The 27353-nt window shown below is 45.3% G+C and overlaps 2 protein-coding genes across 11 annotated transcripts in view; one reads left to right on the top strand and one right to left on the bottom strand.

Moving 5' to 3' along the window:
• LOC105182170 (uncharacterized) overlaps positions 1-27353 on the top strand; it is a 110300-nt gene that overhangs the window by 75388 nt on the left and 7559 nt on the right. The gene's annotated exons all lie outside the window — the stretch shown is intronic.
• Positions 2197-27068, bottom strand: LOC105182165 (uncharacterized). 3 transcript variants are annotated; one of them, XM_011139390.3, is made up of 6 exons: positions 26871-27068; positions 19334-19552; positions 4506-4683; positions 4263-4425; positions 3103-3246; positions 2197-2789 (listed from the first exon to the last, which is right to left on the bottom strand). In XM_011139390.3, the coding sequence occupies exons 3-6, from the start codon at positions 4663-4665 to the stop codon at positions 2525-2527; spliced, it is 732 nt and encodes a 243-aa protein (XP_011137692.1). In that variant the 5' UTR covers positions 4666-4683; positions 19334-19552; positions 26871-27068; the 3' UTR covers positions 2197-2524. The 3 variants fall into 3 exon arrangements, with proteins under 3 accessions (XP_011137692.1, XP_025158541.1, XP_025158540.1); XM_025302756.1 differs by lacking the exon at positions 26871-27068 and having other exon boundaries at positions 19334-19568; XM_025302755.1 differs by lacking the exons at positions 19334-19552; positions 26871-27068 and having other exon boundaries at positions 2198-2789; positions 4506-5021.

Raw genomic sequence — 27353 nt, 5'->3', positions numbered from 1 at the left:
TGTACTCCAATTTTGCGAGGTACATACCGCGTATTATTAATTATGTATGAGATCCTTGGCGTATACAATATATTTACATGCAAATATAAATTACCAATTATATACAATCGAAATATATGGTATTTCTTTTTCTCGTGTCTTAATTTTACATTTTATTTCCTTTATAAATTCGCGTATTTTTTTCTTTTCTTTTTGAGAAGATTGACAGATTGATGAGAACCCGAATTAAAAAGAGATTGTATTTATATACAAATATTTGTATACAAACAACGTGCTTTTTCTCACATCAAGGCTGCACTCTTTTGGAAAAGACCGAGAGAGACCTTAAAAGATTCCAATTAAAATTCTGCTGGCATTGTCGTTTTAATTCAAGCTAATGAAGCCCCAATTAAAAATCCCATGCAAACTACGGCGAAAGCCGTACGAAATATTAGGCGCTTCCCTGTTTTCCGCCCCGCTCGCGGCTTGCAAGGAACGGAGAGAGTTCCTCGTACATTTTTTATTAGCAATCGCCATTTTCTTCAAGAGGATTTTATAATACGAGGTGCTTGAGGAAGGTTTCAAACGAGCGAGCTTCGAGTCGCGGCGGTATTTCTAAAGGCTTTTTAATAGCGCCGAGAAAGATAAAAAGCGCGTCCTGTAATGAAAGAAGCTCGCTTGCGCGAGTAACGCCGTAAATAAAATTGTCACAAACGAAATTGTGGAAATGAATTTTCGAAAAAGAAGAAGAAGAAGAAAACTTAGTTTTCCCACCGTTGACACGGTGGGAGACAGACGGGTCTCTTTATGTCTGATCTTATCGTTGTACTTCCGATCGCGCGTACGATTAAATCCACTCTCCCGATACTTTGCATCTGCAAGTGATATCAACGTAAAAAATAGATGTAAAATTAACGCAAATACACTCGGTGGTTCGCTGTTTCCGGATGCGGGCTGAGCTGCATATCTCACTTTGTTTGCGATACCGCGGACTTCCGGATGATTTTATCTTCGCTTGGCCTTGCTTGGCCTTGGTTTCGTTTCCGCGGACTTTTTCCCACTGATAACGATATCCAGCCGGAAGCGCGCGGAAATGAATGTCTCGCGCGCTTCGCGCTGGACAGCGAATCGCACGAGATCAACTGCCAGAGATAATTCGCAATAACGCACTGATTGCACTTGGTTCGCACTATCCAGCGGCCAATATTAATCCAGGACCTATAGACGGCAACGAGGCGCCTGTAGCGAAACTTCGGCGCGCACTTTTGCATAATTGAACATTCTTTCCGCGCGAGAGAAGGAGAGTGAGAAAGGGGAGGCGAGTTGGGAGGAGGTGGATAGCAAAGGGTGATATGGTCTTCCTTTCTCCGTCGCTGACGACAGAGAGAGAGAGAGAGAGAGAGAGAGAGAGAGAGAGGCGAAGAGCGCTGAATGGAGATAGACTCTCGCTTGTTCACTCGCGTGTCTATGGCCTCACGATAAAATTCTCGGCGGATTTTCAAGTAACCTCCTCCGTCCTCCGCGGACGCGGCAGCCGTATCGAGGACGAGACAATTTCGGGGCGAACTTCGAAATCGTACTCGAGGGGCACGATTGCACCGGCGGCGGCTCCCAGTTTTTTCCGACGTAACTCTGCATTAAATTGAGACAGCGAGCGAACACTCGCCGTAAAAGCCTACATTGGTGCAAAAAGTGCGTGGAAGACTCCTTCCGCGCGATATACGCCCAAGACGCTGAGAACCCAGAATCTCCCGAGAAGATTCCAAATTGGCGTCTGGTCTTCTCATATGGGACTGCACAAATGAAACTCCCGTGAACGCGAGTTTTTCTGACACGCGAGGTTTCCTTGATTTTTGCCAAGTATTGGTCAAGCATTTGGACGCTGCTCTTTGCAGAATTGATTCTAGCGACATTTGAGGGTAACGTTTATTGAGACACTCGAATTATTGCATAGATAAAAGCCTCCTTTAACTCTCTGTGTGTCGATATAGTGAATACACTTATCACCTTTTTCTTCCTTTTCTGCGATGTATCGTTTAATGAGAATTTAATGAGAATCAGTATGACCTCACATTTTTCTAATATATTAATGCTTATTTAATGTTTTCCGTTTTTATATTCGATCATTCATTTTTAATTATTTGTAAACAAATAAAGTTGAAGAAAGCGATTAAAAAGATTCAATCTTTTGGGAAGTATTTAGGATTAGAGGCTGAACATTTTACCGAATAGTCTTCGCATAGTCAGGATAGAATATATATTTTTTTTTCCAGACTTTTTCGCACGCTGGATTTTTTGAATAAATCTTACAAATCTCATCGTAATAATTAGCGATCTGAAAAACATTTATATCGTGCATCTGATTTACATTTATTCAGACTTACATTGATTTACTCTTGCGCGGCAGCCCTATATTGGATTTGCCGTTTAAAATTTGTAAATCTGACTTTAGATTTACAATCGGTTAACTTCTTGTGGGAAATTTTGTTTCTGTCGTCGCCTGCGACCACGCCGAGAGGAACGCGAGGGTGTTAAATATTTGGCATTAAGATACGTTCAACATGCTTAAGTCAATGTCTTGAGAAGTCTCATCATCTTCATCCTCCTCGGCAGACTGGTTATCGTCCACAGGATAGGACTCCGGGATAGTTTGCACGGGCTCGCTATCAATCCAGGTTGGAAGCGTGGCTGCGGGGATCGATTCCGACGATTCGAGGTGGCGCCGATGCCCCCACTTTGGATTTCGATCAAACTGCGCGCAAAAAGCGCGGTGGCCATCACGGCTCGTTCCTTCGCTCACTGTGAGACCCCTAATGAACGAGATGATGAATTAATGACTGACGCGAGATCAACCGATGTCAAAGTAACAGGCGCAATTTCGACGATGTGCGGCTCACTTTTCGCGCGCCTCCGCGCTAATTGATCGATGGCAATTAAGCGAGTGTAATACGTTTTGTCAGCGGAGTTTTAATTAAGCGAACGTGTCGACTGATCGGCACCTTCCTGTCGCACGTCGAGTTAATTATAATTAATAATATCCGGCGAGGAAATAATTACATTCACGTGTCTAATTCTATTTTCGCCACGAGTTTTTCGTGACTTCACGACTTTAGTAGCACTTACTTCTCCATGCAGGTATCAGCGTCGTCGAAACGTCTGAAGCAAAACTTGCAATTTTTGAAATATATCTTCCCGACGCTGAACGCGATGAAGCCAGGCGCTTTTTTTACACAGTTATAAAACTGCAGGTCGCAGTCGCACAACGAGCTACGAAGGAAAACGGAAAATGCGTTAGTACGCTGCAGACTTGCGATTAGTGATGGGCTAGACGGTTATTTTTGCTAAACAGTTATAACAGTTACTGTTATTTTGAAATAACCGGGTTATATAAACCAGTCATTGGTTAAATACGGTTACTAGTAACTTTAATATTGAGTAACTAGTAACTATAATATTGAGCTAAATAAACAAACGATATTATATAATTTATGTATACAGGGTGTCTTAAAAATGCCGGAACCCCCTGATAACTTTTGTGTTTAAAGTTTTTCATGAAAACTTGATCCTGCAAAGTTGTCCGGGGGTTCCGGTATTTTTAAGACACCCTGTATATATATTCCTCTGTTAGAAATTTATAAACAAAATGATAATATAATAATGCCGAAGTAGCAAGATGACATGTTACTAATATCATTAAAACGTCTTGAGACGTCATCTTGCTACCGGAGATAGTCTTTTTTAATTGAGTTTTATAATTGAAACGTTAAAGAAACACGAGACTAATGGGAATTTTTAAAAAGTACAAAAATAGCACGGGCTATTTCATTTTTGTTTCTCAAAAAATAAAAAAATAGTGTTATTAATGCTTTGCTTAATAGCCTGCAGAGTGATAGCGATAGTAGTGCATATAAATATATACATGCATTCTCTTATTTTATTCAGCCATCCATTTCATATTGCTGTTTAAGAAAAGTAAAATCCGACCATGAATACCGGCCCCGGTATTGAAAATCTACAGTTTAAGTCACGTATGCTACAGATTTTCAGTACTGATGCGACACCGGAACGTGACATTAATCAATTAACCGGTAATTTCGTACTTTAAACATTATTGCTTTCGTAAAATTATAATTTTATGAAAATAACCGTTTAGTCCGTTAACCGTTATTTTAAAGATTTGATAACCGTTACTAAAATTATTACTCAGTGACAGTTATTCAGTAACAGGCAACGAAATAACGCCCCATCACTACTTGCGATCGTCGGGGAGCCGTCGCAAATACCTTCTGCACAATTTGGCGCTGTTGTACAGTCCGTATTTACTTTGTTGAGGTCTTATGTAGTCGGTGCAGAAATCGTGCGCTCTGCAGCATTCGTCCAACTGCCAGTTGCTGCCCAACTCGGAATAGTTGTTGGCGATGTGTCCAGGACCACACCAAAGGGTGCCTAAATATCGCAGAGAAAGCGATTTAGCCGCCGGGGAAATATTGTATTATGTACTGTCGAAAACTGAAACGGTGTATTACCGGGGACGATTCCGTGTCGAAGAGTGCTCAGTTCCTTCCACGGGCTACGCAACAGAGTCGGTAGATATTTCCTCAGGAAATGAGATATCGCACTGCTGTCACCGGCGAGCAGAACGAGCACGCAAAGCGCGAACAGACCGATCGCGTCCGATCGTCTCATTTTCAAGCGGGATGTCTCCTGTTCACTCACCGATGAAAAAAAAAAAAAGAAAAAAGAAATCAAGCCACCCTGAGCGTAATGAAAATTGTGAGCGGATTTTTTCAGATTAATCTAGCGACGCGGCGAGAGATGCGAGTAGCCAAAGTCTCGGGTGTATATCTTCCGCGGGAGTATCATTCAGACTGAAGCTATTTATCGATGCACGACGAAAAGTGTACAGCACGTATAAACGTAATGCGGCATGAAATGAAACTGACGCGTCGCTCGTTAAAAATAAGAATTATGATGCCGGTGGCAGACGGTATATACACGCTAACGCGTACGCACTCGTCGCGTGCTTCCTCCTCACCTTTTCCTCGCCGCAAGCCGCGAGATCCCGGACAATTGACGACAGGAATCAAGCGTTTTTTATCTTATCTCGTAATCTTCTCGCGTTGCTCCGACGAGCTTTGTCGGCGTTACTTAGACTCAAGCGTCGATCAAGTTGCATCGCATCTTACAGACACGGCCCAGCGGGAAATGGTGGAAGGATGTGCTGTTGTACTGCCTCACCGTTGAAAAGTATTAATAAAAACGATAGGACGCACAAGTTTTTGTCACACCGATGCGGTCTTGCTTATCGGTGGCCTATTAATACGTAGAACGTAGTGGGAGCTTTTTTATCGCTCGCTTCACGCTCACCGCACGCAAGTGGCTATTTTTACCTCGCAAACGTGTCCACCGTGCGTCCGATATTAAAGCGACAGTTTGAGTTGCGGGTTAAACTGACACTGTCAATGTAAAATTAGAATCGCAATTGAAAAAAAAAGGGGAAAGAAATAATGAACTCGGCGAACTCCGCAGTTCGTGAAAGCTTCCTATTCCGCACCTTCCGAGCGCAGGTTTTACGTCGTTATTAAAAAATTCGTTTATTCCTACAACACGAATTTATACATATGTACATTCGTTTGCATATATTTATTAAGAGTGTGATTTAGTTTCGAGCGTTTTGCAAGAGACGACATTAATGTCAGTCGCGTCGAAGACGTTCCAATCACATCTATTGTTTCTTAATGCTTTAATATTATTCCATGATATTTAGTCATTTACTAACAATAGACGCGGTAAAAATCGTGTTAATATCATCTCAAAAATGGAGCTTCCTAAAGAATATTTTCGATATGCGTTGTTTTCGTTTTTAATCAGAAAAAAAGAAAACGGCGGCTGAAGGTCAGAGAATTCTGATAGAAACTTACGATGATGTTGCTCCGTCAATTAAGATACATGAATATTCGGTTAGACAGTTCAAAATTGATGATTTCAATATTAACGACAAAGATCACTCGGGACACTCAAAAAAGCTTGAAAATGCAGATTTGCAAGCATTATTGGACGAAAATCTGGCACAATCCACCTCAGAATTTGCATGGAACATTAAATGTTGATCAATACAACAGTTAAACAACAACAGTTAAACAGTAAACAGTTAAACAACAACTAAACGTTTTTACATGATATGAGAAAGATTTACAAAGAAGGAAAATGGGTCTCACGTCAATTATCGGAAAATGCCATTGCGAACCGATTGAACATTTGCATTTCGTTGATCGTCAGACAAACATGAAGAGTTTTTTATATCGAATTGTTACTGGGGATGAAAAATGGATCTATTTCGATAATCCCAAACGAAAAAATCATGGATTGATCCAGGCCAATCAGCAACATCCTTCAAGGCGCAATATTCATGTTCAAAGGTATCGTGTATTTGGTGAGATCAAGAAGGTGTTGTGCACTATGAACTGTTAAATCCGAATGAAACTGTCACCACTGGTCGTTATCGACAACAATTGTAGAAATTGAAGCGAGCATTGAGCCAAAAACGATCACCAATCTCGAGTAAACGGCGCAAAGTGATCCTTCTTCAAGATAATGCTCGATCTCACGTTGCATTATTAGTGAAGCAAACGCTGTCGGAGCTGGAATGGGAAGTCCTAGCGCATCCCGCGTATTCTCCAGACGTCGTTCCATCCGATTATCACTTGTTCCGGTCGATGCAACATACTCTGGAGGATGCACACTTTCATGACTTCGAACAAGTGAGAAAATTTGTTGGAAATTGGATCAACTCCAAAGAAGAATCTTTTTATCGTCGCGGGATTCATCTCTCGCCAGAAAGATGGGAAAAAGTTGTAGAAAACGAAGGGAAATATGTTGATTAAGGTATTCGTTCATTATATCTTGCTTAAGTAAGTCAGTTTTTGAGAAAAAGGATTCCCAAAACTAATTCATGCTCCTAATAGAACGAGATAATCAAGCGGCACCGCGGAAATGAGGCGGCAATAAGAAAACGCGCTTTCTTCCGAGTTTGGATTTAACGTGTGAACGTCGAGAACTCGAGAGTAAAACACTTGATCGACGAGGCTTCGCCGAGAAAAAAACCCATTCAAGGTCGCCTGAAGAAGCCACGGCTGAAGATAACGGCACATACTAATTGCGAAATTAATGTCGTTCACATTAAAAGTAATACGATGAAATAAAGCGCAGAAAGTTTTCTCTCTTCGCTAGAGAAAAAGGGTAAGAAAGGTAAAGAGAGAGGTGAGAGGGAGGGGGGAGGGAAAGAGAGGAAGGGAACCGAAACAAAATGGGGTCGCAGGTACCTTCCTGGGTTTCTGGTGGAGCTTTTTAGAGCTTTCTCTACATTATTTCAACTGGCCGACCACCCCCCTCCGCCAACCCCTTGAGGCCTCTTTCGCTCGACTGCGCATTCCTTTTAGCGATTTCGTCCCCCTCGGTCGCGACATCCGCTTTCGTTTCACGTTCTTCTCTCGTTCTTCAAGGTTTCCGCCTGCCGCTTGCCCTGCACTTACTTCGACACCTTTCACGCTCGCATCCGAGAGAATCCTTTCGAAATGGCGAGCGAGCGAGAGAGAGAGAGAGAGAGAGAGAGAGAGAGAGAGAGAGACTGCGGACTTTGAGACGTTATGCGAGCGAAATGACATTGAAGAGAAATTAACTGTAAATTTAATCGAAGTTCTCCTCTGTCCTCTCCCCCCCCCCCGTAAGGTCACACAGCTATTTTTTGCCGTGACTTTCGCGATTTTCTCTGCAAAACCGTCCGTGATATTCAATTCAGGCGTGACGTTGGTACACGTAGAGATACAATTGCGATAGAAACGCGAACTTGAGGAGAATCGACTGGCTGGCGGGAAAAGTCGGCGTCGTTGGATTTTCGTTTCGAGGGACCGTGACATCATTAGCGAGGAAACTGCGCACGCAGGACGATTAACAGCTGCATAAGGAACTGCCTGCGAGGCGGTGAGGGGAGGAGGCAGAAAGGAAGCAGTTTGCATCTCCACGGTCGACGGGGTGCGGAAGGTGGTTTGCGCTGAACGTGGCGCTCGCGTGTGTCTGTGTTGGGCACAAAAGGTTTGACATACGTGTGCACGTGCTGCCCGCTCGGGGTTAATGCACCAAGAAGCGCATTACCGGGAGTGCTTACCGCGAGGGAAGGAGGAGCGAGTGCAAGGCCAGCAGTTGCCGCGATGCACGCGGTCCCCCTGGCCAGCCAGGGGGAGGGAGAGGAACGAAAATGTCGAGTAAAAAAATTCGAAGACCGCCCGACTCGACTAGCCCGAGCGCGCGTAGTGGTTGATGGAAAGCTGCTGTTATGGTTTCCTTGCTTGAGAATTATTAAACGTGCTGAATCTCCCCTCCGAGGATATTAAGCGAAACCGGTCGGCGTTACGTGTGCGATAAAATACGCGAATAAATGTGTACAGTCAGCGGCTCTCCTTTTCTCTTCCCAATGAATTTCGCAATCGACAGGAGAATGTGTGTTTTGCTAATTCGCAGAGAGAGAGAGAGAGAGAGAGAGAGAGAGAGAGAGAGAGAGAGAGATACATTTTTCCCTTTTCCATCGTTCTGCGTTCTGAATTTTAACGAGATAAAAATATCGCGATCTCTTCGCGTCGAAGCAATCGCCGCGGATAGGAATTCGCTGTCGGATGTGGACGAACGCACTTTTCGCTCGACGAGACAGAACTTCGCGAAGCGGCGCATTCGGCTCTAAGAGATCCGGAAGTTCTGTCTCGTTTCAGCCAAGCTGTTGAATGAACGCGGCTTTCATCGCCGCGTTAATTTAATCTATTTTTCCTCGTGTATGTCTCACGACGCGTGTGCATTGTACATAAATTGGCGCTTAGCAACTGACTGAAACGGCAGAGATGCTCGTTATCCATTAGCTTCCGCTGAGGAAGGCAAGGAAGAAACTTGCTACCTGACTCGCGCGCGCCAACTGCCTTCGCGTAAAGCCGGCATTATTTCTACCAGTGCCGTCATCGCCGGCAGCTTACGCGCGAACGCTAGTTGACGACTTCGCCCCTCGTCGTCGAGCGAGCGAGCGAGCGAGCGAGCGGAATTCGTCTCGCCGAACAAACGAGGGAAATTATCTGCAACGACTAAAGTAATAACATTTAACTGTGCACCGCGCGGGACGGCCCCTCGCGCCCCGATTTCCCGCCGAGAGGGTGCTGGAGGACTGGCAGAGCGAGAGAATTATAAATTGTTGGGGCATAGTTGCGATTGTTTCGGGCCGAGGGTGAGAAGCTGCTGCGCCTCTCTCTCTCTCTCTCTCTCTCGTCCCCGCCCTCTCCGCTTTGCCCCTCCTCCTCCTCCTCCTCCTCCTCCCGCTGTTTGCGAGGGCGAAGACGATTATTCTCTCGTCCTGTTTGCACGACTCTCCGCGAGCAGCTCCGGGAACATTGATCGCGACTGCGAGGAAAAAGATCCCCCGGCTCTTGCGTCGACTTCCGTCGAGTCTCGCGAACATTCTCGAAACTGCGCGTCCTCGAGTATGTGCTTTCAAATTGATGGCTGTGACACGAGTGGTCCGTCGGCGATACAGCGATCGACTTTGTGCTTTCTCTCGTTGCGGAACGGAGATTTCTAATTTCTCCCTTGACGAAAGCTAAACACTTACACTTTGGTACTTTCAAAGGGAGGATTGGAAGGAGACGGCGTTTTGACAATTCAGAGGATTTTATCCCGCTATCAGGATAAAGTCAAGCGTCTGCACTCTTTGGATTGGAAATTACGGGTGCTTTGATATTTTATTTTTATAACGACGACTCGCGACGATACTTGCGAGATTGAGAATATTTCAAGCTACGACGTACGTAGCTTTCTCTCGGAGCGCAGCAATTTTTTCCTTCTTGACCAGACCTTCGCGCAGCCATAACCCCCTTTGCCCGTCAGTCCTTCCTCGGGCGCCGTGCTTTCACAGGCAACTATCCGCGAGAGAATCCTGTTCTAAGCAGCCGGAAGCTTTTCCCTACCTTAAACGTTCTCTTTCATTGCCCGCGCTCTTTTTGCGGCTACGGGGTCGGCAGTCACGAGAATGCAAGAGCCGCCCGGACTCGGAAGTTCTGCACCTAAGGCCCGTAATTACGTGTCCGGGAAACAGGAGGGGTGGCGGACGGGAGAAAGAGATGGACACGAAAGATACCGCTGGAAGACGAGAGCGCAGTATCCGGCAGCGAGACTCGCGCTTCGCCGGACCCGACTGATTTATATCGAGCTTCGCTGGACGCTAGTCTCGATCTTAACCGGATTTTCGAGGGTTTACGCCGCCCGGCTTTCGGAATTCCGGCCAAGAATTTCCTCGGATCCGCAGCCTCAGCCGGATTGATTCACCGCTTTTATTTCCGATGGAAAGTCGCAAGATCGACTCGCGATATATCAGTGATCGAGCGGGTGTGTGTCTACGTTGTAGAGATGTGCGAACTACTCGAATTCGATTCGAATCCGAATCTCTATGATTCGAATCCAAATAATTCGAAAATTTCGAATTGTGCAGATTCGAATATGTAATATAAAAATATATTAGCGTTTGCGGGCATCAGCTGCAAAACGGACCGTCTGGGCCTGTATGTTTGAACCCTTAACTTGCAATTAACTTAACTTATAATTAACAACTTAATTATAAATTACTTTAAATATTTAAATATATATTTTACTTTGAAATGATATTACAATATCAATATTCCCTTTCATATTAAAATCTTCCGCCATTATTTGCATGTTTAATAGTCATGTTAAATTTTTCAATGATTCGATTCGATTTCATTCGATTCGATTCGAATTTAAAAAATGGGATTCGATTCGGTATAAAAATTCTTGATTCGCACATCTCTATTACGTTGGGAATTTTCAAAGAGAATCTCCTCTCCCGCCCCTTTCGATAGTTGCAGCATTATATATTGAATCCGCGAACGTCACACCGTGCGTATTTCAGGTGTCGTGGAAGCCACGGTTCTGGAATACAAATTCAGAAAAATCACACCTGAGGAATTTAGATGTCGAGCAAGATTTTGCCGGTTGCCCGCGTCTCGGCGGACTAGTTTCAAATTTTATTTCTACAACGACGAAGCTATTAGTGGCCCCGTTTGACACTTGAGGGAAATTTACATTCATCAAGGGAAATTTATATTTCCAAAGCCCTGCATAAGCAAGCACGTGTTTCGTGTACGAGGGTGGTCGTAGCCGTTGCTACTCTTTGACTCAACGCAAGCACATCGGAGCCATCGCTGAGTGCGACTTTGCGCAAGGAGTCGGGTTTTCGTCGGCTGCATCGTCGGCTTGTCTCAGGCCAGCCACCGCTTTCGGATTACTTCGTAATTTTCGTTATTCTCGTCATGTCGCAATCTGCAAGAAAGACTTCGTGAGAGGCACTCGAAGTTCCCAAGCAGACGACAACGCGTGACTCCATTAAAAGTCTTCTCAGGAATCCGCGTTCGATTATAGTAATAACTCCTGGCCGTCGACGCGCCACCCCTGCGCCGGACATTTCATTCCTCAGGGGTGTGTCGAGAAAAATTAGGGAAATACGCGCACTAGGGGTATTATACGCCGCGGAAAAGTTGCGGCGGCTTTCAGAGAGCGGCTTGACGAAAGATACTTCCACCCGCGCGTGTGTTCATCTGGCGTTTGGCGCAGTTAAAAGCACAAAAAGCGTCGCGAACGCTCTTTAGCCTTCGTTAATGCGCATAATTTATGTTTTTAATAAATGTTAATCCCGGCGCTCCTCGCCAGAGATTGTGACGCGAAGTCGTGCGGTGCGTAAACAAGCAGATTTAGAAAAAAAATTTCCATATATCTCATGAACGCTTTGAGGCGGCACGTTCATTAAAACGCCGTAGAACGGCGAGATTAAGCTTTATTATAAAGGCCGCGAGGGAGAACTGTCGGCCGCGTGACTAAATTTCCCGGCAGCATTGTGCCGTGACAAAGCGAACCCGCAATCTTTCAGACGCGGCGAGAAGTTTCCGGATGAAAAATTCACTCCGAACGGCAATAAACGTTCGCATCTTCGAACCGCCGCTAAATCGTCCGACGAGACACGCCGGGGGCGGGGCGTTTTCTCCCTCTTACACGGCACAAGTCTAATCTCGGCTTTTAACTCACCCCGTAACGATTTATGTGCAATTGTACATGATTCCACATAATTATTAAGTGTGTGCAAAGTGTGTTTAGTTTCTTTTGCTCAGCCCTCCAATTATTTTAAATTGAAATATTTTCCCGTCGTTTTGTGTTTTTGTAAGGTTGGTATTGGACTTCCTAAAACGTCGTTCATTATGATCCATTGGTGTACATAACCTTTCGAGACACAGAAGAATCTTATTGCTATGAATAATTTGGTATCTTCTGCTCAAAAAGTATCCGGAAATTGCTTATTATCAAATAATGCGCGTTTATGATATTTCGAAGTCTTTTTGCAGTTAAGTTGGTGCCACTGTACTTAACTTCCATACAGAATTAGAGTGTGATCTGTCAATTAGTTTGTCCGTTACAGTTGTTTATGTCAGTCGACTTCAGATACAACCTGCGATTTTTACGATGTCGAATATTGTGGAGCAAAGAGTTTGCCTTAAATTCGGTGCTTTCAACGAAGTTTCCCGTGCCGACGCGTTGAAAATGCTATAAAAAACATACGGGGACAACTGTATTTCAACAACACAAGCGTATGAGTGATATAAATTGTTCAAAAAGGGTCGTACAGCCGTCGAAGACTTGCCTCAGCCTGGTCGCCTATCTACCGTCAAGTACCGACCAAAACGTTAAAAGCGTGAAGAAATTGCTGCTTGAAAATTGCATCATGTGAGCGAAAGAGAAATTACTGCCGAGTTTAATATATCAAGTGGCTCTGTCCGTACCATTTTTTACTAGTTTTGGGCACGAGATGCGTTGCAGCACAGCTGGTGTCGAACAGCTGAATTTTTTGCGAACAGAATACCGCAAAAATGTGGCCGGAGGAACGATTTTTCGAGCAGCTGCCGACGAAACATTCATGCAACCCATCATGATTTCCCAAAACTCAAATTACCGCACCGATGTGAACCTGGCAAACAATTTAATCAAAAAAAAAAAAAAATTCTCGGAAGTACGAAAGTAACTTTCCAACATATTTTGAAAATCCTGTACTTCCGGTTCCTTTGAGATACAAACGATTTGAAGAGAGGTAAAAACAAATACAAACTATTCTCTCTCGAATAGCCGTTTTGCGATATTTCAAAAATTGGTGAAAGTACCTCTCGGACTTTTTTTGAAGATCCTGTACTTCCGGTTCCTTTGAGATACAAACGATTTGAAGGGATGTACAAATGGGTACAAATGATTCTCTTTCGAATGGCGTTGACTGTTTTGCGATATCTCAAAAATTGGCGAAAGTACCTCTTAAACGTTTTTTCAAAAATCTTGAATTTCGGTTCCTTTGAGGTACAAACGATTTAAAGGGAAGTACAGACGGGTATAAACGATTCTCTTTTGAATGAAATTGGCTGTTTTGCGATTTCTCAAAAATTGGCGAAAATACCTCTTGGACGTTTTTTAAAAGTCCTGCACTTCCGGTTCCTTTGAGGTGCAAACGACTTGAAGGGAGGTATAAACGGGTACAAACGATTCTCTTTCGAATAACGTTGGCTATTTTGCGATATCTTATGCTTGTTTGCTGGCTATTTTTCTCCCTTCCCCTATCTTTTTATCCTTCGAGGTACAAACGAAACAGAAAGTGGTACAAACAGGTACAAACGAAGTACAATCGAATCGTATTGTGAATTTTTTGATCAAGTTGCCAGGTTCACATCGGTAATAATCGATTCGACTAAGGCAGTAAAAAAAATTCGTTGAAGGAACTTAAAGTCATACCAAAATCGGCTTACGAAAAATGTTTGGAAGACTGAATTAAGCGTTGGCATATGTGTGTTGCATAGAATGAAAAATATTTTGAAGGCGACAAAATAAATTTACCTGAATAATTGAATATTTTGTGTCTTACTGCACGATTCCGGGTACTTTTTTTTAGTATTAGGTGCGTGAATTAATTCGGTCCATCTGGCGGTCAATTGCTGCACTGTACATAGTTACTATACATATTAGAGGTTAGAAAATTACAATTTTCTAACCTCTAATATCTGCGAAAAGCCTTATTTTTTAGTTTTGATATCTGGCAATAATATTCAGTTGATAAACGTTTGGGTTTGTAACAATAACATCGTGTTTATCTGATTCGAAAATATCGAAATTCGAGCCAAAAAAGCATAATTTCCGGAAAGTTCTCATTTTTTGTTTTCATTTGAAGAAAACAGCCGCTGAAGCTCATCGAATGCTCGTAGAAGCTTATGGAATGTGAAATGTGTGGATGTGGATGAAAGTGCTCCCACCGATAAATCATGCAGAGAATGGTGTCGACGTTTCAAAAGTGATGATTTCAGTGTCGATGACAAACCTCGTCCAGGTTAGCCGAAGAAGTTCGAGGACGAGGAATTGCAGGCGCTAATCAATGAAGATCCGTGTCAATCGCAACAGGAGTTCGCGCAATTGTTGAATGTTGATCGATCAACAACTTCTGTGCGTTTGGCAGCCATGGGAAAGATTTAAAAAGAAGGAAGATGGGTGTCACACGAACTGAAAGAAAGAGACATCGAGAGGCGAAAAGCCATGTCTGAAATCTTGCTTGCCAGGCAAAAAAGAAAAGGTTTCTTGCATCGTATCGTGACTGCAGACGAAAAGTGGATATATTTCGATAATCCCAAACGAAGGAAATCCATTAGCGACCCAGGGAAACCATCCACATCGATACCAAAGCGGAATAATCACGGCAAAAAAGTAATGCTCTGTATATGATGGGACCGGAAGGGTGTAGTGTATCATGAAGTATTAAAACAGAGCCAAACCATCACTGCTGAACTTTACCAACAACAATTGATCCGTTTAAACAACGCATTGAAGAATAAGCGGCCGGAATATGCAAAGAGATACGACAAAGTGATCTTCCAGCACGATACACGCTCGGCCACATGTTGGAAAGATTGTGAAGGCCACCTTGGAAGCACTTGGCTGGGACGTTTTACCTCACCCACCGTATTCACCGGACATTGCTCCATCCGATTATCACTTGTTCGATCGATGGGCTTTCGAACCAGCACTTCAACAATTATGAAGAAATAGGGAAATGGCTCGATGAATGGATCGCTTCGAAGGATGAGTCGTTTTTCCGTCACGGAATGCAACAACTGCCAGACAGATGGGAAAAAATAATAGCAAGCGATGGCAAATACTTTGATTAGTGTACTTTTTCATGTTTTTCATACTAGAGTCTCTTTTTTGGAAGAAAAAAACGGACCGAATTAATTCACACACCTAATAGAAAGTACATAATCCACTTTTCATTGCTAGTACCAATTTTCGATAAAAAATCTGTTTTGTGCTCTCTAGAAAGCAATGAAACGCATGTACTTTCAACGGGCGGATAATGCTGTTTTGCGATAATTCACGAGGCACTCATTTTCCGAGTTTCTAAATTTTTCCCATTTCCCGCAGTTGCCTTAAAACTGTTGCTTGGTCAATTCCGAGCTGTTCTGCAAGTTTTACTTGCGTTCGGTACGGGTTTTCATTCAGCAATGTTTCCAAATTGTCGGTCTCAAGCTTTTGTGGCGTTCCAGAGCGGATGATTATTTACGTCGAAATCACCGTTTTTAAAGCGAAGAAATCAATATTTTCCCCAAGAACAGAGCAATTTAATTCATTCACATCCTTTAGTAGCATTTTTTCCTCGCTGGAATTCATATCGAATGCAGTGTCGGATGTAAAATTGCTCATCGCTCATTGTATCAACTGTTATTTTTAAAGCTATATGAACCAGTGAATCATAATATGAATGGCGTTTTAGAAAGTCCAATATCAACCTTACAAAAATACTCCGGGAAAGTCCAATGCCAACCTTAGAGAACCGCCGGGAAAATATTCCAATTAAAAAATAATCCGCAAAAATAATTGCATCAGGAAGCTGCGAAAAAAAGACTAAAACTTTTGCACGCACCTAGTATGTAGAATAATAATTTTATATAATTATACGCGATTATGTTATTTTACATAATTATACGCGATATAATTTTTTCACGAACGGTTGTCGGGAATTTATCGAATCGGACTCGGTCATTTCAGAGCGGGACTCGCGCGCGAGAGAAAAATAGGGCAGCTCGAGAATAAGCGTGTTTGCCCTTAATAATATTCCTCCATTATTCACTGATCCGCGCGCGCTTCCGTCACCGTTATTTATGTTTACCAGCCGTCCGGGAGCACCACCGCAATATCTAGAATCAATGCGGCACGGGGCTAACGGAACAATATTTTACCTGTCGGTGCGAGCCCGTGTCTCGGGGGTGGTGGACCAGTTCCGGAAGTACCGTGGCTGCGAACTTCGACTCAATACGTCAGCGAACTTAAAATGGAAAGTTGACAACCCGCGGGCATGCCAGACATTCCGCCTCTGTCGCGTTCAATTTGAATAAACCCACCCCTGCCGTCCGGGCCGCCGCTTTCGCGTTGTTCCCGTTCTTCGTCTTGCGCGGTTAGATTGCGTCTCTTTCGAACTTATTCAAATTGCGGCCCCCTCGTCGCCGGCTGCTCGCGAGAATGCCGCGGGATCGATCGCGGCGATTGATCGTCAGCGAATTATTCTAAGCCGCCTGCTGGCGATCCGGCTACGCCCGGAGAGCCGTTAATAATTTACAATGCAAGTTGTAAGCTTATAATAACTCGCGAGAAGTTAGCCGGCCCGCTTGGTAGCGGCCATAATTAAATTAAGCCGCACGCGGTGCGAGACACGCCGTCGTGCTCTGTTTGCTTCAATAATAACGTAACTCTTGGCAGACGCGGCGAAATAAAATATGGCGTCGCGCCGGAATACGCGTGCCGGCTTACTCCCCGTGCGCTTCGAGAAAGATTAATAATTATCGCCGCCGCCGTGCGCAAATCCGTGTTTCATCGCGGAAAACTCATTAGTTTCAGTTACACGGGGCTGCCGGGGAAAAGACAGACTCGTTTGTCCGAGTGAACTCGAGATTGGATGAAAATCTCTCTCGCCGTTCAGCTCGAATTTCTCTTTCGCCTAAAATCTGTTTGAGACGGCAGAGAAAGAGAGAGAGAAAGAGCGAGCTACTTCCTCCGCCTCAAAGTTTCCAAATCCTCGAGCGGATCCCCCTCGCGTTCCGATATGCTCGCGATATGATCGCTTCGCGCGCGCAGCACTCGCCCGGGAATGGCCTGGACTGATTTTCCAACCGCGGTGTCTCATCAGGAAAATATTTTCCATTTGCGAGAGCGAGCTGGGCAGAAACGAACGACTATCCTTTCCTTTGAAAGCAGCCTGCATCTCGCGCGCGGCGGGGCTCCTCCCTCTCTCTCTCTCTCTCTCTTTCTCTCTCACTCTCTCTCTCTCTCTCTCTCACCCTTTTTTTCACACTCGAAGCGAAGCGCAAGCCACGAAATCAGTGCGCGATGTCGGCTCGGAGGTATTAACCGCGCAATGATTAACGGGAATGCAAATGAGGGGAGGAGGGGGGGGGGCACCGGCAATCTGGCGTAAATGAGACGCCGTGGAGCGAATTAATGAGGACGCGTGATGCGAACGAGTGCCGCGCGCGCGGGAGTATACCTACCTGCCTGCACTCGTCGTTCGCGGCTTTTTCGGAGCAGAATTGGGGAATTGCACGTGTGTGTGTGTGTGTGTGTGTGTGTGCGTGTGTGCGTGGTGCACGCGACGAGTTCCGGACAAACACGGAATATATCGTGCGCCAACGCGGATAGCTCGCAGGCCGCACGTAATTGCCAGAAGGCCGCCCTAAACCACCGTAACTGCCGCTACTTACTGCAATAACATCCGTTGTCCTGACAACAAATTTCAACAACTCCGTTAGTGCGCGCGATCATACGATGCAACAATGTACGTGCGTGCGTGATCGAGCTTTATCGTCTTGCGGCGCTTCGAGCGCCGCGCCTCCAGGATTCCGCTCGGCCACTGCGAACTTCCGCCGCGCTTCGAGAGCTAAAATTGCGGTTTGTTTGACCGAGAGTTCGGAAAGTTGAAATTAAATCAACAACGTCTCTTACTTCACTCGGTCGAAATGAGGGAAGAGAGACGGTGTTGCCGTTGGAATGAATTTTCCAGAACGAACCGCCGCGCACAAAATCGCACGTGAAACGATAATACAGCGCGCTGTGTTATCGTAGTCGCGCGTTTCGATGATGATAATACAAGTTGCAATTAATTAATAACACGCAGTATCTCGCGGCGTGTTGTATGGACACATTTCGGGAACATACCCGCTGATACCCGCAGGATGCTTCCGCGCGTTTCAGTGGTGCTTCTCGACCGGTTGAAAAAGCTCTTTCGGAACGGCAACGTAATCCGGCGTGAGAGCGGAACATGATAAATTGCAGTATGTTTGTATATAAAGCGCGGTTTCCTGCTCGCGTAAATATTTGATGCGCGCGTGATTAATTGCGGTTGCCTAATTACGAGTGTACGGCTCAAAATTGCATCTGCATGCGTACTGAATGTACGCAGCCCAGGACTCCCCTCAGCCGTGGGTTTTTTCATTCAGTTTGTTTATTCTCCCGGAGGATCTGACTCACCGTTATATTTTTGCCTACTTTGTGTAACGGCCGAATTTTTCATTACATCTCCCATTTATCATATTTGCTCAATTATCGCTCGAGCAACGTGTATCTTTCCAAATGTATCACCACAAACCTGTTTTTCCCCGCGAAAAACCCAACTAATGAAAAATATAAATGCTTCATATTTTCACGTTTTCATAAAAAAATAAAATAAATAAATACGTACCATTGGAATATATTAGAGAGAAGGCGGTGTCACATATTAGTCCGAAATAAATTTTAAATATCTCTTTCTTTCTCCTTATTAATATCAGCCTATTTCAAATTCACATTAGTCGGTGTGACGATCACACATTAGTCCGAAATAAATTTTAAATATCTCTCTCTCTCTCTCTCTCTTTCTTTTTTTAATAATTTCAGCCTATTTTTCAAATCCACATCTTTTGGCCTCCACCGCAGTTTTTCACTCATTCCTCCTCTCTTTATCAGTGTCGTCAGCCCCTTTCATTCGTTTGGGACACAGGAGAGCCTGTGATTGGTAGGACTGTGGTCTCAGGACATCCTGTATACGCGCGAGGCGCGGTATGCGTGATAACGCAACGGCGCCGTTATTATTTGCGATATTACGTGACCGCGAATTGCCAGATTTATCGATGCCGCCGGAGTATCCGTAAAAGCGGCCCCTTGCTAAATTAACGTAACCGAAGTTTAGCGTTAGTAACAGATAACTCACTTGATATTGCTAACGAAGTACCAGCGCCGGCTTTACTGGCTCGCCGATGGTTCCGCTGGTTTACGTAGCAAGTTAGCCGGGAAAAATCGACTAACTGCGACACGAAAGTCGTGTTTGCGCGTCGATATGGCCGTGCACAGGTTCTCGTTTGTTCATCTTGGCGTATCTCGTTGACGTCACTTTGATCATTTAATTTCTGCAGCGCAACGAAAGCAAAGTCTAGAATCATAAAGAAGCTGATAAAAAAAGCAAATATCGAGAGACGCGTGTTCAGACAACTGCAGATATGAAGAGGAAACACTGTGCGAGATCTGGCCCGTTCGAGAGTACGATACGCTCCGTGTAGAACGAGTAGAAATTTGTTATATATTACAGAAGACATTACCCCGTCGCACACTGCGCGCTCTTTGGAAACGACACGAAGACGAAGCGGCGCTAGAAGGCGACTCTAATGCAGCTTGTTATTGCGTTCAGTGCGCAACAACGCTCGGCCATGCTCGAACGAGCGCAAATATGCTCCGCGTCAGTGCTCTAAGACGCTATCGGGTGACCCGATTGTTTGGTTTCTCGCGTCGGCGATTTCGCGTCCCCGGCAAATCGCACGGAAGCCATTAACCGTACTTCGGCTCAAGCGGTATCGCGCAATTCGATTTTGGGGCTGACATCGCGTCGATCGCCGAGCGAATCGCAGATACACGTCGCCCGAAGCGATTGCCCGCGATCGGAAGAGAGAAATATTAGGTGTACAACTTAATTCTCGGTCTTTTTTGCTCAACTCCAATGCTCAGTTTATAAAAAAGAATACTTACCTAATCCCGAAAGTAACCTCCCTCACTTTCTACACATTTCTGCCATCTTTCAGGCAACTTTCGAATTCCTCTTCGGAAAAAAGAACGATGGTGGTTTGGACTCAATGAAGCCATCGATGCTTTTTCTGACTTCTTCAGAAGTTCGGAAGTGCGAATCAGCTAGGTGGTGCTGTAGCGATCGGAACAGGTGATAATCTGATGGGGCGAGGTCTGGAGAATACGCCGCGTGAGGAAGGATTTCCCAGCCTAAGTTCGAGACGATTTCCAGGATCGCTTTTGCCGTGTGCGGCCGTGCGTTATCATGTAGCAGTAGGAACTTGCCTCGTTCCACTACCAATAAATGGTCTTTTTTACTCGAGTGCGTCATTCACTTTGATTAGTTGTTGCTTGTAGCGTTCAGCATTGACCGTTTGACCGGGTTCAATTACGTAGTACACAACACCCTTCCAGTCCCACCAAATACACAATAGCACTTTTTCGCATGAATGTTTGGTTTTGGAGTACTGGTGGCTCACCTGGATGAACCCACGATTTGCGTGGGTCCCAAGCCGGCTCAAGGACGAACAAACCATTTCCTGCGCTTCAGTTGCATTTTTTTAAGTTGGAAAGCGAAAAGGAGGCAGTGCTTCAAATGTTGCTTTTCGAACGACATTGCATTCACTACTGTTGTTTGAGGTTATATCAGCAGGATTGCCATCTGTTATACTGCATTCTAAAGCTGAGACTTAGTACTTTCAGACCACCATAAGGCAGGAATAAATTTCAATTTGAATAGAAGCTGTCATTCATTGAATTTTGGGGCCGAGAATTAAGTTGTACACCTAACAGTCAAATCCAAAGTTCCCGAAAAGTGTCTCGCGCATCCCAGAGACCGGATATACGCGACTTGCCGGCATCCCACGGGTCATCATGGCACGAGGAGAGGTCGAGCCGCCTAACGACGTCGTTATTATCACGCGGGGTATACTTCTTAGTACGTACTCGACGTCACGCTACTCGACTCGCAAGAAAAGCGACTCACGCGAATCCGGACTTCCCGGGAGCACCGGGGAACCGCGAATGTGCGGCGTGTGTCTGCCTCTCCAACACGGCGGAGGAGAGCTGCAAAAATTCCTCAGCTCGCGCGAATGCGACGTCCGGCGAGAAGAAATCGAGTATCTTGCTCTTCTCGCTGTCGCCTTCCGATATAATTCCGCCGTTCTCCCGTTTGTACGATTTATTGGGTTGGCAACTAAGTAATTGCGGATTTCACTGGTAGATGGCGTCAGTTGAATTTTTAGGTATATTTACGTATTCGGAATGTCAAACCCATATTGTTGTTTGATAGTTGGTACTTCAATTGGCATTCAATAAAAAAGTTGTATCGACCGGTTGTGTAGTTTTTGTTTAGCGGTCGGTTGAAAAGTGGAAAGGTAAAACGAGCATTTTCGTCATATTTTGCTTGTTTACTTCGGCAAAGGAAAAAACGCATCGCAAGCTTACTAAAAGTTATGTGCTGTGTATGGTGACGAAGCCTTAAAAGAACGGCAGTGTCACGATTGGTTTGCTAAATTTTGTTCTGGTGATTTTTCACTCAAAGATGAACAACGGTCTGGTCGTCCAGGCGAAGTTGATGACGACCAAATCAAAGTAGTGATCGATGCGGATCGTGATAGCACAACACGTGAGATTGCAGAGAAGCTCGATGTATCGCATACATGCATTGAGAAGTGTTTAAAACAACTGGGCTACGTAAAAGAACTCGGTTTACGGGTTCCTCGTGAACTTGAAGAAATTCACTTAACACGACGCATTGCACAACGCATCTGTGATTTGCTTATGAAACGTAACGAAAATTATCCATTTTTGAAAAGATTGATAACTGGCGATGAAAAATGGGTTATTCACAACAATGTCAATTGAAAAAGATGGTGCAGCAAGCAAGTTGAACCAGCGCAAACAACATCCAAAGCTGATATTCATCAAAAGAAAGTTATGTTAGGTGGTATCAGTTTGGTGGGATTACAAAGGAATTGTCTATTTTGAAATTTTACCACGCAACCAAACGATCAATTCAGATGTATATACATTTAACAAGTAACCAAACTGAACAATGCAATTCAAGGAAAGCGACCAGAATTGGCAAATCCAAAAGTTATTGTGTTCCACCATGACAACGCAAGGACACACACATCTTTGTTCATTCGGCAAAAATTATTGGAACTTGGTTGGGATATGTTACCACATCCACCATATAGTCCTGACCTTGCACCATCAGATTATTATTTATTTCGTTCTTTGCAAAACTTCTTGAATGGTAAAAATTTCAATAATGATGATGATGTCAAGTCGCACTTGGTTCAGATTCTTGCCGATAAAAACCACAAATTTTATGAACGTAGAATTATGACGCTGCCCGAAAGATGGCAAATAGTTATTGATAAAGATGGACATTACATTTTGCATAAATAGCATTGCTGCATAAAGTTATTTCGTTCCATGAAAAAATTGTCTTTTACTCTTTTTCAAAATCCGCAATTACTTAGTTGCCAAACCAATATACGACTATCGGGCGAATTTCACGCGCGTCATTCCCGCCTCCCCCTCTCTCCTCCTCCCCTCCACTGTCATCATGTTCTCACCGGTTCGGAAGCTCGAATCGCCGGGATCGAACAGCTCGTGAAGCTAATCGGAAACAGCGGCAGAGCCGGCGGTAAACTTGCAATCGGCGGCACTAAATTATTCAAGAAACGCCAAAACGGGCGAAGCGAACAAATTCGCGTTGCACGGCGCCATTCGGCGACCGGATGCTATCACGATGTATCGATGTCGCAAGCATTAGCCTTGTCGCTGCTCGCGACAGAATTATACGTGCGAGCGCAGCGACGGGCTCGCACTATCGGACCATCATACAAATCTACCCGTCGATACTCCGATCCTATCTCGAGGTAATTCGCGCGAGGCTCTGATAAATTGCAATATATACCGGGGCCGCGCGATGTATCATTCTTACGACTCCAGCGATCGGCTTCTTCTTTCCAGGCCGCGGCCGAGTAGCGTGTGAAAAAAAGCCGCTGCTGAATCAGCGACACGCGCGTTCCCATCGACCCCTCTTGTCCCCCCAATCGAAAATTGCCGGAAACTGTCGAGCCCTGTTAATCCCCGGGGACTTACACGTCCTTATCTCTCGTCTCTCTCTCTCGTCTCTCTCTCTCTCTCTCTCTCTCTCTCTCTCTCTCTCTCTCGCTCTCTCTCACCCTCTCCCCTTGTAACCCCCGTAATTTATTCCAAGACAAAAAGTCCGTCCGCATCTTGTCGTCGATGGCGGACAAAATACGCGAATAATTTGCCGGGCTATCGCCGGGAGAATCTATTTCCGTTAAAAAGCGATCAAATTTGTAATCAATGCGTAAAATGTGACTATTTACATACAACATTATGTAAAGAAAGGGAGAAGGCGAGGTAGGAGGGAGGGATGATAAAAGGAGAAAATTTTCTCTCTCTCCTTTTTTTCTATCTTTTTTTTCTTTCTTTCTTTCTTTCTTCCTTCCTTCCCCCTCTCCCCCCTTTTCTGTTGTACGAGAGTTTTCTTATTCGTTGTACTATTGTCTCAATTGCAATGTGCATCAAAGGGTTCAGACATCCGTATATTATTATTAAATAACAATAATAAATTCGAACACGACAAGATTTTCCCGAGTGCGAGTTTATTTTGGAAATGCAACGTAATGACGACGAATATTCCTCCGCGTAAGATCGTGCAAGGTAACGGCCTATTCTTTTTCACGCAGCGGGGAGTATTGTCAATAATTGTTTTAGCGATGTTAAAGCTGTCAGACTTGATCGTACGGGGGAGGATGGGTGAGAGAGGAGGAAGAGCGGGGCGGCGAGAGGTGAGAGGACTCGTGTGTTCGGGCATTAAATTAAATTCTAGCTGCACATGGCACCGTTCTCCATTTTTAATATCCGACATTAATAATGCATCGCGTCCGGGAAAGATATGCGATAACGTCGATATGCGCGGTGTTATGAAAATTCGCGCAAACACGTCGACCGGAGTAACATTATTTTCGCGCATTATTTCGCATATTTCGCGCGCGCGTCTCCCCGAGCTAGCGTTAATAATTTTTATGAAGCAAAGTCACGCTTCGCTAATACGTTTTATTTAACAGAGCGCACGGGCTCACTATTTTATTTAGCACGGAATTGTAAAATTAATCGCGCTCCGCCGATGTCAAAAGCGATATACGATCCGATATCGCGTTTGATTTAATCGCTGTAATACGCCCGGCGATCGATGCGTCGCGCGATATTTCGATACATCGAAGCCGTGCCGCGAATTCCTGAAATATTCGGCTCGTTAATCAGCGAAATGAATTTACAAAGTGGAGCCTGAATGTTTCATTAATACGTCATCTTACGGTGCGAGCGGTGTATTACGATCGACAGACGACTGACGACATCTTTCCCGTCTTTCTCTTTCGCGCGCTTGCATGCTAATTACCGCATCCATTTCCGATGAGAAAATAACAACACTGTATAGCTGACAAGCAAATCGGAGGATCTGCCATTTAATCTCGCGAGGAGCAGCAGAGGGAAGATCACCGCTGCGAGACGCGGAAGATTAACGAGAAGAAAAAAGAATGTCTCCCGCGTCGAATTGGGGCAGAAATTCCGCAATTTCGGAGTTACCAAGTGGACTAAGTCGTTGATCGACGTGCGTTATCGGCCGCATTCGAGCGTGTAATTTCCGCGTTGCATCCCCGGTGCATCCCCGGCGGCTATCGTCGGCCAGGCTGGTCCGGCGCGGAATTTAATATTAATACAGGGTGGGCGCTCGAATTTCGAGAATACCGTCTGCGATATCGGGTGACCGATCCAATTCCTGCGACAACGCCAACAGCGACGACGAGCGGTTGCTGTGCCCCCGTAGGAATGCACTTTGCTGAGTTGCAGCGTGCGCATCGGGGAACGAGGCGAGGAATGCGCCGACACGCAAACAAACGCGTCGGATGCGCGCGAGCTGACAGGCTGTTGCTCTTGTTCCTATTTTTTAATTAGTTCGGGATCGCAGTGAAACGCGCCCCGCACGGTTGTTACGGCGCGAGCGAATTCCTTCGGATCCGATTTTAATTAATTCACAGTCGTGCATCTCGAAGACAGAGAAACAAATCGGTCGAGGCTAGAGAGAGAGAGAGAGAGAGGGGGGGCGGGGCAGGGAGGTGGGGAGGGGGAAGAGAGAGGAGGAGAGAATAATAATAATTAACACCGGCAAACCTCATTGTCGCGCGATCGCGAGAAGACACGAGTGAAAATGACGAGGAAAGTATATTCCCCGTCAAACTTTCCAGACGTCTCTAATTAACTATGCATGAAGTTGAAATTTTGTTTCAGCGAAATTTACTTAAAGTCAGCCGCAGACAAGACGATTACATTCGCCCGTTCATGCTCGCGTGCGAATTAACCGGCCGTGATTCGTCCCAGCCGGTCTCGCGTGTCAAAGAGACCCGCGGAATTATAACGACCCGGGGCAAGTTTATTTGGAATATGCGAAAAAAAGGTCTGTCGCTAACGCAAACGGATGGCACTCTGGTGGGACACTTGGTGCACGATGATCGATAGCCGCCGCATGCAACGGGATATATAGGCTGGATACTCAAAATAAATAAAAAAAAAAAAAAAAAGATACATATAGAAAAATAAAAAAAATTGCTGATTGCAATTGTTTATACAAACTGTTAGGCCGGGGTGACGCGAGCGACAAAATTTATCGCGCTCGGCCGGCGGGGAAAAACAGAGCGAGAGAGAAAGGCGGGGGGGCGAGGGGAGGGGGGCAAAAAAGGGAGGGCGAAAAAAGGAACGGAGGATAAAACACGCGCGATCGGGATATCGAATTCCGTAAATCGCGGAATTGCGGAGTCCGACGGAGGAATCGGCATCGACACGGCCGATGTTGTTTTCGCTATCGCTGTAACGAGTTCGCGCAACCGGCGCGCAACGGTCTTCCGGGACACGGCACGGCACCGGCGTGCGCGAATATTTCGGGCCGCGCGGCGCGCATCCCGCCGTGCATTCTGCCGCGGCTCCGGTGCATAAATTTCGGACGTGCCGGCTATGGTTTATGCCGGCGGGATTAAATAACTTGACCCACTGGCAACATATCACGGCCGTGTACGGCACGCGCGCACGTCGGCGTACTCTCGTTGCGGAACACCGGCGGAATTGTACGCGCCAGCGCCTCAATGTCAGCGTGTCAATCTGCTTTGTGGTTTTTATCATCGGAGGGAGATACCTCGCCGCGCCGTCGACGTCGTGATCGCCTCGTGATACGTGTGCAAACGTTATTAGCGCAATTACGGGCGTTCGAGAGCTGCGCTCTGAGTCGATTAGCGTCGATCAGTTCGCGGTCTTTCCGTTCGGCAGCACGTCGGCACGTGGGAGAGGCACGCGATAAGTTTCTCTCGGTGTTGACGCGTATTTGTATAAACCAGCCGCTGAAAACAGGCGGCGCCGTTAATTCCTGAATGTTCCTCGGGAAACTTCCAATCGTCGGAACGAGACTAAGCGCGCGGGGGGAATGTTAATACGAAGGCGTTAACTCCTCGCGATAACTCGACGATTCTCGTCGCGACAACTGTGTCCCAGTTTGCGAACGCAAAGAGTTCAACGCGAGAGCGCGGAAAGTCTGCGGATTGACTTTGCTTGGCCATGTTATATTTCCGATAAGCGTATCAACGTGTCGAGCTTACGGAGGCATTAAGCTGTATGTTCCGCTTTTGGAGATTAAGAGATAATGAAAAATGGTAATTGCTGAAAAATTCTCGGCAATCCTGCTCTGTCACTGTTCTAAATGACACTGGCACTACCTTCGTGTCTCGCACACTGACTCTGATCGGATTCAACTGACTCTGATCGGAGAAGTCGGAAAATAATATACGCGACGGTAGCCGCCGGTGTACAGTGGCGTGCATTAATTCGCGCCGCAAGAGGAGAAGCGCTGTTCCCCCACTCCGCTCGTCATCTCTCCCGCCAGCTGACGAAGACCGGCCGGGCCTTCTAGCGCGAAATATAAACAAATATCTCAGCATAATGACTCATGCCGGTCTATTATAAGTGGAAACTTTTTCACTTTAGAAAATAATAAATCTTCGCTGAAAGAACTACGCATCTTAGAGATGTTTACCGTTTGGATTTGTGCCCGTGACAGATTTCTGATTATAAGCTGTGAGAAA

This window comes from Harpegnathos saltator, unplaced genomic scaffold (genome assembly GCF_003227715.2).
Source record: "Harpegnathos saltator strain DR-91 unplaced genomic scaffold, Hsal_v8.6 scaffold51, whole genome shotgun sequence".
Classification (NCBI taxonomy): Eukaryota; Metazoa; Arthropoda; class Insecta; order Hymenoptera; family Formicidae; genus Harpegnathos; species Harpegnathos saltator.
This window is presented reverse-complemented; position numbering and strand designations above follow the sequence as displayed.